Source organism: Nicotiana sylvestris, chromosome 2 (genome assembly GCF_000393655.2).
Source record: "Nicotiana sylvestris chromosome 2, ASM39365v2, whole genome shotgun sequence".
In the NCBI taxonomy this organism is placed as follows: Eukaryota; Viridiplantae; Streptophyta; class Magnoliopsida; order Solanales; family Solanaceae; genus Nicotiana; species Nicotiana sylvestris.
In genome coordinates this window covers 184,837,433-184,856,351 of record NC_091058.1, presented here as the reverse complement: position 1 = coordinate 184,856,351, position 18,919 = coordinate 184,837,433, and the positions used below count along the sequence as shown (strand labels likewise).

The 18,919-nt window shown below is 38.4% G+C and overlaps 1 protein-coding gene across 1 annotated transcript; it reads left to right on the top strand.

Moving 5' to 3' along the window:
• Positions 1 to 2,189: 2,189 nt before the first annotated feature.
• On the top strand, positions 2,190 to 2,897 carry LOC138886057 (uncharacterized). Its single transcript, XM_070167083.1, has one exon. The coding sequence runs from the start codon at positions 2,190 to 2,192 to the stop codon at positions 2,895 to 2,897; it is 708 nt and encodes a 235-aa protein (XP_070023184.1).
• Positions 2,898 to 18,919: the final 16,022 nt, after the last annotated feature.

The following is an 18,919-nucleotide window of genomic DNA, read 5'->3' as shown; positions in this document are numbered from 1 at the left end:
TTAAGCCTTCGCATTCGCGAGGAAGGCTACGCGTTCGCGAAGGGCTAAGTGGTTGTGCATCGCATTCGCGGGGTGGTGTCGCGTTCGCATAGAAGAAAATGGGCAGCTGAGCTTCAGTGGATTTTTATTCATCGCGTTTGCGAGAGGCGGAATGTGATCGTGATGGTTGGTCTGAGCAAAGAATCGCATTCACGATGGGGAGGTCGCGATCGTGAAAGAGGAAAAATTGGTCAAAGTTAATTTGTGCTTCGCGAACGCAAGGCTTTGACCGCGATCGAGAAGAAGGATTTTAGGCATGGGCAGAAGGTTTAAAAGGTCATCTTATCCGCGAATGTGGGGTTTATTTCTTCCATTGTTGGTCGTTTTTGGAACTATTTGAAGGGGATTGAAGAGGGATTCAAAGGGAATCACTTGGAGGTAAGATTCTTGGACTTAAAACTCGATTCTAATGTGAATTCCACCTAAATAATCATGGAAATTAAGCCAAAAATTGAAGAACTAGGGCTTGGGAACTTAGACCTTTGCTTGAGGATTTGAAGGACCATTTGAGGTCGGATTACTTTTGATATGTATGAACTCGTGGGGAGATAAGGAATCTAATGATGAAAAAAATTATCAAATTCTGAGACGTGGGCCCGGGGGTCGGGTTTTGGTAATTTCGAGATTTGTGTCGTATATTGATTATTTTTGCTTGGGCTTCATTCCCTTAGAATATTTTGATATCGTGGTTTTAATTTTGGATAGATTCGACGCGAGTGGAGGCCGATTCGAGGGGCAAAGGCGTCGCGGGCTAGAGATTGGACCGGTTCGAGGTGAGTAATGATTGTAAATGATGTTCTGAGGGTATGAAACCCCGGATTACACATCGTTGTGCTATATTGAAGTGACGCACACGCTAGATGACGAGCGTGGGGTCGTGCACTGATGGGGATTGTGACTTAGTCCATCCCGAATGACTATTTTACCGTGTATTTGACTGAAATCTATTTGCTATCATCATTATTTGGGCTGAATGCCATATTTGGGCTTCGTGCCAATTATTTGAACCCTTAAGGGACTTTTATTGATATTTCCTCACTGTTTTGACCTTATACTTGAACTCAGTCATAATATATTTCACTGTTTTCGTACTCAGCCATGTTTACTCTATTTTAACACTTAAATGATCTTTTAAATGATATTTTGGGCTGAGAATCAGGTTTTACTATTGCCTGAGTTGGTAGTGAGAATTTTCACTGAGTAAGGCTGAAGGCCTATGTTGTGAGGAAACATTTGATATTGATTATGAGGCCGAGGGCCTGAGGTATGTACGCCACGAGGTGGCTTTATTGATATGAGGCCTAGAGCCTAGTGATGATGCCACGAGATGGCTTGATATTGCGCTTGGGCCGTAAGGGGCCCCTCCTGAAGTCTGCACACCCCAGTGAGTGCGGGTACCTATTGTGATATGAGATTGAGCCCGAGGGGCTGGTATTGTTCTAAGATGTTGCCCAAGGGGCAGATTTGTTGATACGGTGCCCGAGGGGCGAACCTTTATGTGTTTATCTTTTCTTAACTGCCTATCAATTACCATGCTTAATTGTTGAAAAAGGCTTTTCATGAAGTTAAATTTGAGTTAAAGGATTTTTACCTATCTTTCACTGGTTTTACTGCTTCATTATAGCATGTTTTGTGCCTTACTTGATTTCATGTTTTCAGTCTTTATTTATGATTATTACTCACTGAGTTGGAGTACTCACTTTATTCCATGCACCCTGTGTGCAGATTCAAGCGTATCTGGTCTCGCTCCCGAGTGCTGATCATTCCCGACTCTGGCGGATCCGACGAGTCTCTAGGTAGCTGTTGGCGTTTTCAGCCTGGAGCTCTTCCCTATCTTACTTCTTCATGTTCTTGGTTTTCTATATAAAACTCTGTAGTTTGATTTGGAGTATTCCGTTTTGTCAGATGCTCATGACTAGTGACACCCCGGTATCATGCTGTGTTGGGTTATTTTCTGCGAATTATGCTATTAATTGCTCAAACCCTAGTTTATTTGATCATAATTAGACTATTTCTAAATGTTTAATTGTTAAATACTGAAATGGGTAGTGTCGGCTGGCCTTGTCTTCACGAGAGGCGCCATTACGACCGGGTTCGGGTTTAGGGTTGTGACATGCAGGAACCCTCCAATGCCCTCCAATGATCCGGGCATGCCTTCTGTGGTTCACCCCCAGGCACCGACTTCAAGGGTACCACCTCCAATGTTCATCTTTCAGGGTCCACAACTTCAACCAGAAATAACATATGTGACCCCGTACTCCTTCACTCAACCTCCGCAATATGATCTCTCGGTAGAGCAAGAAAAGGTGCTTAAAAATCCAGAGCAAGAGGAAAAGGCTCGAAAGATGAAGAGCTTGGAACAAAGCCTGAAAAACATGCAAAATCTGAGTGGCCAAAAGAGTGTCTCATACTCGGGCCTCTATATGTTTCCCCATGTTCACTTGCCAGCTAGCTTCAAGATGCCAAAATTTGAAAAGTACGATGGGCATGGAGACCCAGTCATTCATCTGAAACGATATTGTAACCAATTGAGGGGTGCTGGTGGAAAAGAGGAGCTGCTGATGGCCTATTTTGGGGAAAGCCTCTCCGAAATTGCTTCTGAGTGGTATACGGATCAAGAAATTACCCATTGGCATGTGTGGGACGATATGGCTCGAGATTTTGTTCGCCAGTTCCAATGTAATGTGGACATCGCTCCCGACAGAAACTCTTTGTCCAATTTGAAAAAGAACACCGCAGAAAGCTTCCGTGAATATGTCGTCAAATGGCGTGAGCAAGCTGCCAGGGTAAAGCCACCAATGGGCGAAATTGAATTGGTCACGGTCTTTCTGCAGGCCCAAGAGGCTAACTACTTCTAGAACATGATGTCTGTTGTGGGTAAGCTATTTGCTGAGGCTATCAAAATTGGGGAGATGGTAGAAAGTGGGCTAAAAACGGGTCGAATCTTGAGTCATGCTGCTTTTAAGAAACATTACCAGATGTTCCAAATGGTTCAGAGGGTTTTATGAACAGAAATGGGAGTGAAGAGGGAGCCATGATGGTTTCAAGCTCGAGGGGAGCCCGCAGGTCATTCAGCCAATCATATGTGCCTCCTATCGTCCCACCACATTATTATCCCCTTCAAGATGCTGCTTATGCCGTGGCACCAACTCTCTATGCTGTGATGAATGTGCAACCATACCTGCGGCCACAACATTATCCACAAAACCGAGCTCCACCTCCCAGAATTGCCCATCCTTGTCAAACTCCATATAATCCTCAACCAAATGATCCCCAATACAATCCTCGCCCAAGAGAGCCCTTCAAAAAGAATCAGTTCACCCCTATTGGTGAATCGTATTCAAACTTGTTCCAAAAGCTAATCAGGCTAAATCTATTGCAGTCAGTGGCCCCGAACCGGCTGAATACCGAGTCCCTAACGCATCGAGCTGATGTTAGATATGAATACCACTCTGGAGCAGTGGGACACAGTACAGAGGACTGTTGGACCCTCAAAAGGGCAGTTGAAGATTTGATCAAAGCTAAAAGAATCGTTTTTCGGGATGACGAAGCTCCTGATGTGATGAACAATCTGTTGCATGCACACAACAGCGGACCAATAGTCGAAATGATTCGTGAAGATGAGGAATTTGATCCGGCACTGAAGGCCATTGCAGCCATTGTTGAGACAGAAGAAAAGCCAAAAAATGGTCGCCAAGTATGAACGTTTCCCATCAGACAGGATTCTTAGTAGCCAGCCTTGCTATTCTTTCTGCGTCCGGATTATCTCAGGGTGTGATCCGGACATTTTACTTTATTGTCTTACTTTCCGATGTAAACCCTTCTATCTTCAAAAATTCAGAAGAAAAAAAAAATCAAAACCAAAAATCGAAAAAAATTAAATGAAATTAATATTTCATTGTCTAGGAATGTCTCTTTCTTAATCTTGTCATTTTTCTTATTCTTTTTTTTAGTTCTATTAAATGCAAATTTTAATAACATGACATGCTTGCGGACTTCATGCCCAGATCCTGAAATGCTGTCAGACCTTGAAATAATGAATCAAGAATTAGATTACGATGAAGATAAGTTTAAGGAAATAAAACAAAGAGCTGGAACAGCTGAAGGAAAATTGGTTCCAGATTGGAAAGATCCATACATGGTAACAAGGGTACTGCTAAAGAGAGCGTTGTACCTGGAAATCATCGAAGGAAATGTCCTGAAACAACTGTCAATGCAAATGCAGCCAAAAGGTACTATGTTGGATCCTCTATATAGCATTAATATTCTCTGGTTGGGATGAAGAAGGTTTTTATTCTCGCTACCCAAACACTATAAATCCTTTGCATACCCTTTGAGTTGGTTACCTTTATTTGATTACCCTCTTTGGAACCTGAAAGTGCTATTAAAAAAATTGAAAAATGAAAAAAAAATGAAAAGAGAAGAAAAAGAAAAAATACAAAAAAAAGGGAAGAAAAGGGCAAAAAGAAAAAGAGAAGAAAAGAAAGATACAAAAAAAAGGAAAGAAAAGATAAAGAAAATGAAAGAAAAGAAAATGAAAAAAAAAGTGAACAAGGAAAGGAAAAAGAAAGAGAAAACAAAACAAAACAAAAAGAAAAAACAAAAACAAAAGTTTCCCTAAACTACGTTCGACTTGATTCCGAAAGGATACGTAGGCAGCCTCTCCCCAGAGTTCAGTCACACCAAAACAAAAATCCAAATTCCACCAAAAGTGAAACTGGGGCAGATGTTATAATGGTTCGGCGATAGTTTCGCCCGAAAGGTTCCAAAGTTGTAACTCAATCCAAATCCTTTTTACCCCAAAACCCTATTCAAGTCATTATAATCAATCAGCAAAGAGGTTCAAAATAGGAGGATAGAGTTACTTGGATCTGATACAACAAAATGAGAGAAACAAAATGAGAGAGACAAATTGGTGAAAACCCACACGGGCACTGTAAGGCGATGGTAAGTAGAGAAATGAAATGAGAGAGACTTATTGGTGAAAACCCACATGGGCACCGTGAGGCGACAGTAAGCAGAGAAATTTAAATGAGAGAGTCTTGTTAGTGAAAACTCGTAAAGAGCACTATAAGGCGATGGTGAGAAGAGAAATGAGAGAGGTCAGTTCATGAAAACCCGCAAAGGGCATCCCTGATCGAAAAGAGGATCCTCACAGCCATCAACGTCGATAGAGTCCTGGCAAAGTTTCTCAATTTTGAGGCAAAAGTTGTGATGAATTTCTAAGAGTCAGATGGTTACACGGATCAGGCATCCAATCCAAAAGGCATGTCATGTACATTGAAGTCCGCATATACTCCAGATAAGTCCTTCTTTCCTTTCCCCGAAAGGGGCACATCTTATTTAAACTCATTCTTCATTTCATTGTTTGTTTTCTTTGAATCCCTTTCGGTCTAACTCTGTTCCGAAACTAAGACAAAGAAAGAATGGTAAGACTGATTTACAGGGTTCTCATTTGATACAAGATAATATGCAAAAAGGCACCCAGCCTCGTCGGGGGCATCAAGTCAACCTCGACCAGCCATGGCGGCTGATGTTTGAAATTGAAAAGCTCCTGAAAAAGGAAAGAAATCCAAAGTCAAGTGCCCATAAAGGCAAAAAAAAGATGAAAAGACCAAAGCCCCACACGGGTTAACCATCACGTGGAATTTTGGAAAGTCAAGATCCCTGGGTTTAGAAAGGAAACCGATCTCCAGAAAGCCAGCAAGCAATGGAGATTTTCATCAAAAGAGTTGGGCCGAGATCAAGTGATCAAAACAATCAAGGTCACAAAACCAACCACCATTTCAAACTGACAAATTGTTCTTTGATTTGAAAACATGAAACAGGTGCAGTCCAAAACAACTCTGCAAGAAGCATGTGCAATAAAAGCAAGGCATGCAGAAACCAAAACGGTTTTGTAGCAAAAGTTGACTTGAAAAGGGAAGTCCTTTTAAACTCTTCATTCATTCTCCTAAATAAAATGAAAAGTGAAGTAAAAAAAAAAGAAGAAAGAAAAGAAGAAGAAAAAATCAAAATCATGGTAGCCTAGGGTCCCCAATCTCTAGCTGCGTTTTCCCAATATAGGATCCCATTCCCTAGTCGCTGCCAAGATAACCTGGTAATCTTTTCCAGTATAAGGTTCCACTCCCTAGTTGATCCCCAGCATAACGCGTGGACCTGCCCGGCATAACCCGAGGACCTTTTTCTTTTCCGGCATAACCCGATGACTTTCCCGACATAACCCGTGGACCTCCCCGGTATAACCCGAGGAGCTTTTCCAGCATAACCCGATGACTTTTCCGGCATAACCCATGGACCTCCCCGGCATAATCTAAGGACTTTTTTCTTTTCCGGCATAACCCGATGATTTTCCTGGCATAACCCGTGGACCTCCCCGGCATAACCCGAGGACCTTTTTCTTTTCCAGCATAACCCGATGATTTTCCCGGCGTAACTTGTGGACCTCCCCGGCATAATCCGAGGACCTTTTTCTTTTCCGGCATAACCCGTGGACCTCCCCAGCATAACCCGAGGACTTTTTCTGGCATAACCCGATGACTTTTTCGGCGTAACCAGTGGACCTCCCCGGCATAACCCGAGGACCTTTTTCTTTTCCAGCATAACCCGATGACTTTTCCGGCATAACCCGTGGACCTCCCGGGCATAACTCGATGACCTTTTTCTTTTCTGGCATAACCCGATGACTTTCCCGGCATAACCCGTGGACCTCCCCGGCATAACCCGATGACCTTCCCCGGCATAACCCGAGGACCTTTTTTCTTTTTCGACATAACCCGATAACTTTCCCGGCATAACCTGAGGACCTTTCCGGCATAACCCGGTAATTTTCCAGCGTAACCTGGTAATCTTCCCAACTTGGGGCCTCTGATCCCCATTTGATTGCATTTTAGATATAGGGTCTCCACTCCCTAATCTCCTTTTCTCAGGGATACACAATCCCGACTTTAATTGTTTTCCATAAAGAAATAGTTTAGATTTTGTTACAATAACTCACGAAATTTTTCTAGTGAAAACTGGGGCAGGAAAATTTTGTTCGTTTGTTTGCTTTGGTGCCTGAACAGGTTTTTACCGTGTGGCACAAAGTTTGAGATGACCAAAAGGAGAAGTCTCAACCCAAATAAAAGAAAATAAAAATAAGAAAAGAAGTTGAACTCTATGTGTAGAAGCGGATAAAAGATGCGGACTGACCAAGATATAATTGAGGTCCCAAGCTTTGCATGTCGCGCCTTAATCCGAAGAGCTGAAGAAAAATGAATCAGCGGTTGCAACTGACAAGCATAAAAATTCAGATCACAATCTGCAGGAAGAACCATCCAAGACTCAAGATCAAGCTTTAGAAGGTTTATAGATAGGAATCTTGTAACTCATAGTTGATAGGCTTAGCTAGTTTAGCTTTTCATCTTTTATTTCGGTGTAATAAGGATCTCAGCAAGCAGAAACAGCAACAACAACAGTGAAATCACAGTTTTTCAGTAGTCCCAGCTGCCAAAACTTCCAGAACTACACCGACCTGATTCCTTTATAGCCAAAGGATATGCAGGCAACCTACGAAGCAAGTTTCGGTCAAGCTTTTTTAAAATGTTTCCAAATGGAGTTTCAAACGGGCAAAAATTGCTCGTAATTGCTCACTTTATCATTGCCCAAAAACTTTTCATGTTTCTGAGCAAAGAAGGGCAGTTGTGAGCACCTAATTTTTTTCCTACATGAAAATAACTCCTAAAAATAGGCCAAAAATAATTTTAATTGATTTTTAGAAGTTTTTCTTTGTTTAGTTGCATTTCATGCATTTTTAATATTTTAAAATCATAGAAAAATCATAAAAAATTTCACATTTTAATTCCATGCCATCTTAGGTTCAATTTGCATGTAAGAATTAATTTTATTACGAAACATCACAAAAATGGTCATTTTTACATACTTAGATTTAGTCTTTAGAAAGTAGTGTTTTTATTTAGTTTTAAGTTAATAGTTGTTTTAATAGATAAATAATTTTAAGTTTTACAAATTAGATTGATTTAGGATTAATTTAGGATTTTTATTAGATTTTAAAATCAAAGAAAGAAAATGGGAAAAAAGATTTTGACTTAGGGTGTGTTTGGTATGAAGGAAAACATTTTTCAGAAAATGTTTTCCAATTTTCCCATGTTTGGTTTGCTTAAATATTTTGGAAAACATTTTCCTTATTAATTCATTTTCCTTCAATTGGAGGAAAATGTTTTCCTTATCAAGAGAAGGGAAAACATTTTCCAAAGCTCCTTCTCAACCTTCCGCACCCTCACCAACCACCCCACCCCCTCTCCAAAAAAAGGTTATTTTTTTTTCAAATTTCAGTTTTTCCATTACCACCCCCCCTACTACCCCTCCATTTTACCCCTTCCAGCAAAAAAATTTCGGTTACCTTAATTATTTTTTTTATTTCAAATTTCTGTTTTTTCATTTTTCTACACCACCCACCCCAACTCCCCCCTCCCCCGCGCTCAAAAAATTTTTTACTTTTTTTTAATTTAAATTTCGGTTTTTTTTTCGTTTTACTCCACCCCCGCCCCCACACCCCCTTGCCCCCTCCCCCGAAAAAAAATTTTAAATATATTTTTCTGTTTTAATTTTATTATTTATCGGTTTAAAGGCTACAAATTTTAGAAGTTCCAAAATTATGAGTTCGGAGGTTTATGTGTTTAGAAGTTTACGGGTTTATAAATTATAAAGTTTACGGGTTCGAAAGTTTATGAGATTCGTGGGTCCGGAAGGTTGTTGGTTTGAAAGTTTATGGCTTTATGTTTATTATATCTAAATTATTTATAAATACTCTTGAGAAGTCATTTTCCTTAATTTGCGTACCAAACACCGGAAAATGAATAAGATTACTACTAATTTTTCAAGAAAACATTTTCTTGGAAAATATTTTTCACGGAAAATATTTCCGTTATACCAAACACACCCTTAGTCTTAGTGTATTTGGCCAAAGTTAATTAGCCCAAATTCATGACCCAAATCCCTTCAAGTCCATTTCCTCCCAATACCAGCCCATTTCACGACTTGGCCCAATTGTTTTTTTCCCTTTTATTTAAACACCTAAGACCTAAAACTATAGACCCTAGAGACCTAAGAACGAGAGGCTCCACTTCTCTAAAAAAGCAGCAGCAAACGGCGTACTTTCCCTCTTTCCAAAACCGAACACCCCCTAATTCGTTTTCCTCATTCTCAGCAGAAGAAAATGAACCAGCTTCTCTAACACATTCCTCTCTGAAGAAACAGACCCTTCCCCTTTTGTCTCTCTATGAAAGCGGCTGAAATCTCCTCCTAAAATGAAGCCGCTGCTGACATCTTCTTCTCAAGCCCCCACTAGAGCCTGACAGATCTAGAACAAAAATCCAGATCTGAGATTTTAGAAAGAGCTAAAAACACAAAATAAAGATAGAAATAAGAGGAGATTTCAAGATTGTTGTCGACTTCGTTCCGTTGCTATATTCAACTTCTGTGTCTTAGCTTCATAATTTCCGAAAATCTGAAGCGATTGAATCGTTGTCCGTTGCTACTCTGATGTCCCTACTTTGTTGGCTCGCATGTTCTGCTTTCTATTTAGCAATTCTGAAATTTTCACATTGTTCTTGAGGTATGGATTCTAATTTCAAGCACTGTAATTATCCCTTAGATGATATAATGGAATATAAATTGCAGTAATTGTTTGAATATGTCTGCTTTGAATATGGTCCCTAAATTTGCTTTCGAGTATGTCTGCTTTGATTTTGTCTAAGTTGGACTGTAACTTGGATTTCGAGAAAATGATACCATATTTAGACTTGTAACTCTTATCGCATCTCAGATGCATTTATGCTAAATCTTGTAGGCTTACAAGTTACAGTGTCCATGAAGTTAATAACATTCACTTAGTTTGCTTATGACAATTATGCCTCATGCTTATTGCCTAATAGGCAAAATTGCATGTTTGGTGCCTCATTTTATGGATCCTACGTTCTTTGTCTTACTTTTATGAGTTGTGCATATAATATCTTAAATTTAACATTTACGAGCAAATACGAGACCTCATCATGACAATGTTAACTTTTGGATGGGAAAAGTCATATGTCTGCACATGACCCTTGTTAACTATAAGGGCTCAAAACTCCTTTTCACTTATTTGCTTGTGTTCTCTATAAATCTCGTCAGGTCACTCTAATATACATACAAATCATCTTAATACAGTATGAACATCACTTATTTGATTTTAGAAACATTTCGGATGAATATTGAGATTTTTTTTTAATGTAAAATGAATTCTATCTCAATTAGTTGAAAAGTTCTCTAATTTTAATTGAATATTATGTACCCAAGAAGTCAACAAATCACATTCTTGGAAATCTTTTAAAAATGAATCGAGGTGTGCCATTCATATTTGAATCACCTAATCTGTGGTCCTCACATTAATTTTATAACATAGGTATTAAAATCTTGAACATTCGTAGCTTGCTTTAGGTGCGACTTAGTCTATTATGGTGATTATGTATACGTTCGCGTAACATAATTACGAATTTCATTCTAAAAATAAATCGAGGGATGCGTTCGCACAACTTTGACTAAAACTTTCTTAATAATTAATAAAGTGTGATTAATTGTGGATATGTATGTGTGACATAATTTTTGACGCACCAATGGAAATGAGTATACGTATGCGTAACTCAATTCTTTCATTACTAACAAATCAAGTGATTAAAAGCGGTGGAAAGATAAATGCACATAGGTCCTAAAAATAAGTAATTAGACAACTTAAGCCAAGTATAAATTGCTAAGCGACCATGCTAGAACCACAGAGCCCGGGAATGCCTAACACCTTCTTCCAGGTTAACAGAATTCCTTATCTAGAATTTCGGGTTCGCGGACTTTTAAATAAAGTCAAAAATTTCCTCGATTTGGGATTTAAAAATAAACTGGTGACTTGAGACACCAAAAAATAAATTATTCCAAGTGGCGACTCTGAAAAAATAAATAAATAATCTCATTTCGATTAATGTCACTTTAATTGAAAAAACTCCCCTATACTCCCCTTCGGGTGGTAAAAAAAGGAGGTGTGACACACGCCGCAACGGGTTGATATTGGATTGGATTACACACCGCAATGGTTATATTGATTATTGTCTTTTATTCGATTACCGATTGGGTAAAGATCCACCCCTCCGGAGTGTGATATTCATAGTGAGTGTAGGCACATGGTTATATATGTGTTTTGGTAAGGGGAATTTGTGCTAGGCACCCATACAATGCTGAACATAATTGTGAGTTTGATGGGAATGGGCACTTGTTCCATGCATCATAAGCGTATTGAGTGTGAGAAACCTAATGGCTTCATTGTGTGTTATTGACTTGACATGTATATGTTACGCCCCGCAATATTACGTCAATATTACATCCCGCAGTATTATATTACGACAATGTTATGCTCTACAGTAATATGTTACGATGGTGTTACCCTCTGAAGTAATATATTACGATTGATGTTACGCCCTACAGTATTTTACGTTAAATTTGTCATAAGGTAATTGACATCAGTCCAAGGAAAATATTATTTGGGGATTATAAGGATTATGCCATTTTACAAGTGATTAGTAAATTCATGAAGGTGAAACGGGGAGCAAGTCTAAGAAAATGAATTTTATCAAAGTTTGGCATTTTGGGAAAAAATACGGGTCGAGTTAAAATACTCGGTATTTATGGACTAGTACCATACAAGATACTACATGACCATGATAGTAAGGTATACAAGGTATGTTAAAAGAGAGTAGTATTTAATTAAGTTGAGATAATTTTTAAATTATGTGGGTAATAGATTAATTACCGGGTAACAAAATATTATCCGGTTAACTAATAAGTGGATAAAAAAATTAATAAAATAACCCACCCCTACTCCCCATGTGACAGTGCGCCATCATTCAACATATGACTCTTGGTCATATGTATGTAACGTGCAAATCCCTCCATAACTCATTAGAATGAGTCATTTTAGGGAAAGACTTGATCAAACTTTAAGGCTTGATTCCTTTTGGATAAAAGAAGGAAAAGCCCATTCTGATCCTTAATTTTAATTCAAAATGGCACTTTGTCTTTAAGAAGACAAATGTTCAAGAACAAGAATCAGAAGCCATTGTCCAAATTTAAGAAAAATAAAGCCAATTTTGTTCCACAAGTTTGAAAGCGCAGAAGCTTAAATCCGATTTTTGGATTCTAAGTTCAATCCATGAAGGTTTCCAAATGGGATAATTATACAGAGTTGTTCCTAATCCAGGTATGTTAAGGCTATCCCTTCTTTCTTTTGGCGTGATCCATACGATACGAACGAAATGTGCAAATGCACAAATTCCATGAACGACTCTATTCATAGAAGTATTAGAGATATCTATGTTCTTGAATTTCTGTTCATAGGTCTCAGAAAAATACAAAAGTTGAAAAGAGTTTACTTTAAGATATTACTCAAAGGCAAATGGTCTTATGAAGCTCTGAAAGATTTTATTAACGTACTTTTCATGCATTGCATTCATGTGCATTGACCCATGACCAGATGGCGTTATATACGTGTATATATGTAAATATATGTATATGGGATATGGGAAAAGGCATTATATACACACTACCACCTGATCAGTTGGTATATGATGATGATGATGTTGCCTATAGTGGCTGAAATATGATTCAAATAGCGTTATATACGCATATATATGTATGTATATATATGTATATGGGATATGGCAAAGGTTATGGCGTTATATATGCACCACCACCTGATCAGCTGGTATACGATGATGATTTTTCCCACAGTGGCCGATATGATATGATGGGATACCCTTAGAGGCTGATGATGTTATGAAACATGTACCTATGTACGATATGACATTCATACACATATGCATGACGCTAAAAGTAATTTATGATTTATAAAGTTATCTAGACTTACAGGTTGAGTCATGTACTCTATATTTCTTCCATGTCTCTTATGTACTTATTTATGTGTCTTACATACTTGGTACATTATTTGTACTAACATCCTTTTTGCCTAGGGACGCTGCGTTTCATGCCCATAGGTCCCGATAGACAGGTCGAGAGCCCTCCAAGTAGGCTATAAGCTCAGCAGAAGTGTTGGTGCGCTCCATTTACTTCGGAGTTGCTCGTTTGGTTAGTATGATTTAGACGTGTATTGTTTGGTATGGCGGGACTCTATCCTAACCTTTATCACATTGTACTTTTAGAGGCTTGTAAACATATGTCGTGTATATAAAAGATCGTACGGCATGGTCGGCCTATGTTTTGAGATTATAAAGGATCATGTTAGCCTATTAGGCCCGTATGTCATGTGTATATAATGATGTAATAAGAAAGATACGTTACGTTGGTACTCGGTTGAGTAAGGTACCGGGTGCCCATCACGACCCATCGGTTTGGGTCATGACAAAAGTGATATCAGAGCAGTTCTGTCCTAGGGAGTCTACAAGCCATGTCTAGTAGAGTCTTGTTTATGGGTGTGTCATGCACCACACTTATAAGCAGGAGGTTACCGGGCATTTAAGACTGTCACTCTTTCTTCTTACTCTAGATTGTGTGGTAGAGCTCACTTATAAGAATTCAAGTCCCGAGCTTTTATTTTAATTCGTAATAAGATGATGCCTACGTTCAGAAAGATGATCTATAAGAGATATAGCTGTGAAAGTGTTGAATTAGAGGAACTAGACTTTGTATCATGCTTATGATAAGTAAATATGAGGTCTTCAGTAGATCATGTGCGTACTGAAAGGTGTAAGCCTCTTGATTAGGAGCCTTAAGGCAAGAATGCATATCCACCTTTATGGTGAAAGACAATGAGAGATTAAGAAGATAAATACAAGTTACAACAAGCAAAAGAAGCAAGATGAAGAAGGGTACGAGGTGCCCAGTTAATGAAGGCTAACATCGTTTATAATTGAGGCAGAGGAACATAAGCTTTTTTAGTTATATTCAACAGTAACAGAGGTATGTACAATTGGCCGTACCCATCTCAGTTATGCCCTATGGGTGCTAACAGGTATAGTTTAAGAAAAGGACGGAACATCAGGACCTAGCTGGGGTTAGAGTAAACCAAAATGGTGAATGGATTGTTTGTGTTAGTTGACATTTCCGAAGGACATTGCAAGTGTGCTAGTAGATCTCCTCGTGAGACACCTAGATGGTGCACCCTAAAATATTAAAGCTAGATATGAGCACTGAAAGCCTTGAAGGAATAAATATTTCTTTAGTGTGGCTCCTGCCCCCAGTAAAGAAAGAATTTCAGGCAATTGAAAGAGCCAGTGAATGGGGAAAAGGGGAGCTAAAAGCGAAAGAATGTCGTATTGAAGTTTTCACAAGAAAAGGGATATGCAGAAATATTAGCAGAGTGATGAGAAGAGAGATAGGGAAGCATTATGAATAAGGTGTGATACATGGATGAAAATGGTAGAGTGTTACAGAACCTATAGTCAAATGAAGGAAGAGACGAAAGGTGATGGGCCTCAAGACAACGAAAGAGTATAGGCCATAAGGTTATATCCTCATTTCGAGAAATAAGTTCGTGACTCCAACGCAACTACCAGAGGGGAGAGTCAATCCCTAGAGTAATAGAAATCAGTATGGACTGGTAAACAATATAAACTAAATATGAATTAGGGACTGAATGATTGGAAAGTACTCGGCATCATGGGAATTTCATATTTCGTTCCGACGGTAATAGAATGGACCACAGATGAAGATTCACGATGAATTTAGAGAATAATCATTCAGGGAGACGCTTCCCTAGAGCAAGCAATGTGAGCAAAGTTAAGCTTAAGAGATTGTATGTGTCAGTTACGCTAAGTGTCACCCTTGCGAGTAAGGGAATTTGTCATCCTTGGTACAGAAGAATTCCCACAAGGCGAGTAAGGATCATTGATGTTGAGAAATGACACCAAAGATGAAGAGGTAAAACATCTATAGGTAGATCTCTGTGGCTTCAGCTTTTAGTACACCTCCAAAGGGGGGAATATGGAGTAATGTGGCATTAAGTCAGAATTAAGTGGTTCTAGTGACTATGGAATGGTAAAGGAAGAATGCGATAAATGATGAGGAATGAGATGACACTTATCCAAATCTTACAGATACGCTACGATTCAAGAATATTGTGCAAGCACGACACCAAGGAGAGGAAGTAAAGGTTCCTACCCGAGCTATTATTAATAAATAAGGAGCCAGTGCGAGACGTAAATTAAAACAAAGTAAATAACCCAAGAAAGATTACGAGGAATATAGATATGAGAATGGTCCAACGAGTAATTATTAATTGGTCAGGAAGATCTCAGTTATGGCTAAACAGGAGGTTACAGACGAGTCATTAGATCGTGTAAGATAAACATAGTAGAACCCAACATGGAGAATTCAGCCTCGAAGAATATCATTATAATACTTGAGATATATTCAAACAAGAGTCGGTGTAGTTAAAGGTACCGTATGAGTGTTACGGGGATAAAAGAAAGTGTCACTGGGAAGGCAGTCAAAATATCAGTTTGGAAGCAACCGTACAAGCACAAGGACATGGAAGTAAGTAACTATAGATGATTATAGGCAAGTAAGGACATAAAAAAGGTCCGTAATAAGCTCACAGCTTTACGAGAGTCAAGGGTTCTTCCTAAGTACTACAACGAAAGACTAGTCGAGGAGATAAGAAAGAAGTCTTCAACCTAAGCATAACGACCTAAAGAGGAAATGGTCGTGTAACAACAATCTCGCAAAAACATTGTAAGCATTCTAAAGGAAAGTGGCACCTACCGTGGCTAATGAATGGGAAGTAAGAGTTAAAAGTAATATTCGAGATTATATGAGTTGTATAAAAACTCTAGCAAGTATAGGCACTAAGATAAGTTAAGTATAGATGCAACGAGGGGGCAGAAAGATCAGGAAAAGTAATAGCTTACGTTGAAAGAAAGGTAAGATGGAACAAAAGAATTATTTGATCAATGATCCAGAGTTAGTACGTTATGGACACACTCAAGATTTTGGAACATTATATTTGTTGGCAATCATACAACCATAGAAGACTCCGGTATAAGTTTAAAAAAAAAAGAATTGAGCCCAGGGCATAGACAAATGATTGAATTGTTAGAAGATTATATCATGGATATTCCATAACGCCCATAAAGGCTAAGGTAATAACTTATACCATGAGCCACAAATCGGAAGGTAGCTTAAGCCTACATAAAGGCTGATCGGAAAGAAGAGGAAGCTAAAGAATCACATCACCTAAGTAAATCAAGAGTCTGATTATTGGACCTAGAAAAATTATAGAAGTTGTGCTTGAGAACATGACAGAATCACTCTTAATATCAGATGTTCAAAAGAAATAATATAACAACCATAATCTATAATGGCTCTACAAGAAAGCCAGTTAGAAGAAGTACCAGCCTCATAAGAAGTCAGTACGAAGCTCCCATCGGATTGTGTATGTAGTAGAGGTGCGAGTATTATAATAGAGCTTCAAGTTATGGACGTGAATTACACCTAGGTGGAAGGGAGGTTAGGAAAGAGATAGAAGATACGATGTGAAATTTTAAAGTAAGTAAGGTAAAGGTGAACAACGTACGAGATACTCAAAGGCAGAAGATCGTGAATAATCCATACTTCGGATATAAGGCTATAAGCACGGGGATCCAATAACCAAGAGTGATAGTGGCATCGTCGACGACATGTCTTCTAGCCTATGGTTTCTAAATACTGAGAGATCTAGTTAAGAGAGTAAAGAAAAGTTGGAGACGATGTAATGTCTTGCTTGACGTTCCAGAATAACATAAGGAAATATATGGTGCAAGCAAGTCGAAGGAAAGTTTATATATGAATATGTATAGGTCGCAAGCTAAGGTATGGTAGAGCGACAAAGTTTTAAGGAAACATGAGTAAGGATGAGGAAAGGCAAGTGAAAAGGTGATGAGAGTGGATAAGTCCTCAGGATTAAGTCCATGAAAACAAGAGAGATAATGGTTTCTCTAAGTTATTGAAAGTTCAGTATAGCCTGAATGAACTCAAAGGAATCTAAGATTAACAGCATTTAGAAAGAATGAAATGCTGACCTAGTAATAAAATAAAGGTATAATTGTGATAGATAAAGGATGACGTTTGGGCCTTCGTTTGAATAATGATTTGAAAAAAAAAAGAAAATAGAAGAAGAGAAGGAGAAAATATTTTGCTGGCAGCACGAAATTAGGATACCCCCATAAGGTGAATCACATTGAGACACTATGAAATGTGATTATGGAAATCACTTCAAATATTCCTCAATGCAACGTAAGCCCTATCGGTAATGTATTACGTAAGAAGTTTCAAGTCTTCAAGTAGAGGATTATAGATCAACATTGAGGTGAATCAACAATGGTCAAATACAAGTTACAAAGTATGACATGAGATTAGGCCATAATTCTTAAGACGAACGGTAATGAAGGAGCATTGAAGGACTGAGATTTATACCTAAAGGATAGGTAACAAAAGTAACTGGGAGCTTGGTAAGCATACCTCAGTAAAGACATATTGAAGTAAAAAAAATTATGGTATAATATAACCCATATAAATGCAGTAAAGTCATATGAATGGATAACCAGATCTATAAAATAAGATATGGCCATATTCGCAAGTTCTACAAAGTATCGAGCAAAGGACATCAGTATACCTATAGAGGCCTAGAGAGGCATCCTATTAAGCCTTGTATATACAAAGTAAGGCCTACAGATTGACTAAAAGATAAAAGGAAAAAGGAAAGATGAATCGCATAAGTGCACCTACAAAGCCAGGGTCATACAGGCTGCATGACAGGAGGTAACAGAAGTTGCAAGATTAGGAAGATTTCGACCACAGGTCATGATATGAGCAAAAAGACTAAAGGGGGGAAATACCCTAGAATTTAGATTTATTGACAAAGCAACTGCTTAAATGGCAAGAAGAGTATTAAGGTATTCACAAGAGCTATAAGTTACGAAATTGATAAGAGCATCAGTCAACATTCGAGGACGAATGTTCCAAAGGGGGGGAATGATGTTACGCCCCGAATTATTACGTCAATATTACGTCCCGCGGTATTATATTACGACGATGTTATGCTCTGCAGTAATATATTACGATGGTGTTACCCTCTGCAGTAATATATTACGATTGATGTTACGCCCTGCAGTATTTTACGTTAAATTTGTCGTAAAGTAATTGACATCAGTCCAAGGAAAAGATTATTTGAAGATTATAAGGATTATGCTATTTCACAAGTAATTAGTAAATTCATGAAGGTGAAAGGGGGAGCAAGTCTAAGAAAATGAATTTTGTCAAAATTTGGCATTTTGGGATAAAATACGGCCCGAGCTCAAATACCCGGCATTTATGGACTAGTTCCATACAAGGTACTACATGGCCATGATAGTAAGATGTACAAGATATGTTAAAAGAGAGTAGTATTTAATTAAGTTGAGATAATTTTTAAATTATGCGGGTAATAGATTAATTACCGGGTAATAAAACATTATCCGGTTAACTAATAAGTGGATAAAAAAATTAATAAAACAACCCACCCCTACTCCCCACGTGGCAATGTGCCATCATTTAACATATGACTAGTCATATGTATGTAACGTGTAAATCCCTCCATAACTCATTAGAATGAGTCACTTTAGAGAAATACTTGATCAAACTTTAAGGCTTGATTCCTTTTTGACAAAAGAAGAAAAAGCCCATTATGATCCTTAATTTTAATTCAAAATGGCACTTTGTCTTTAAGAAGACAAACGTTCAAGAACAAGAACCAGAAGCCACCGTCCAAATTTCAGAAAAATCAAGCCAATTTCGTTCCACAAGTTTGAAAGCGCAGAAGCTTAAATCC

Bases quoted from the DNA above. Each gene is read 5' to 3' on its own strand.
- LOC138886057 (XM_070167083.1), top strand. From the start codon at position 2,190: ATGCCTTCTGTGGTTCACCCCCAGGCACCGACTTCAAGGGTACCACCT.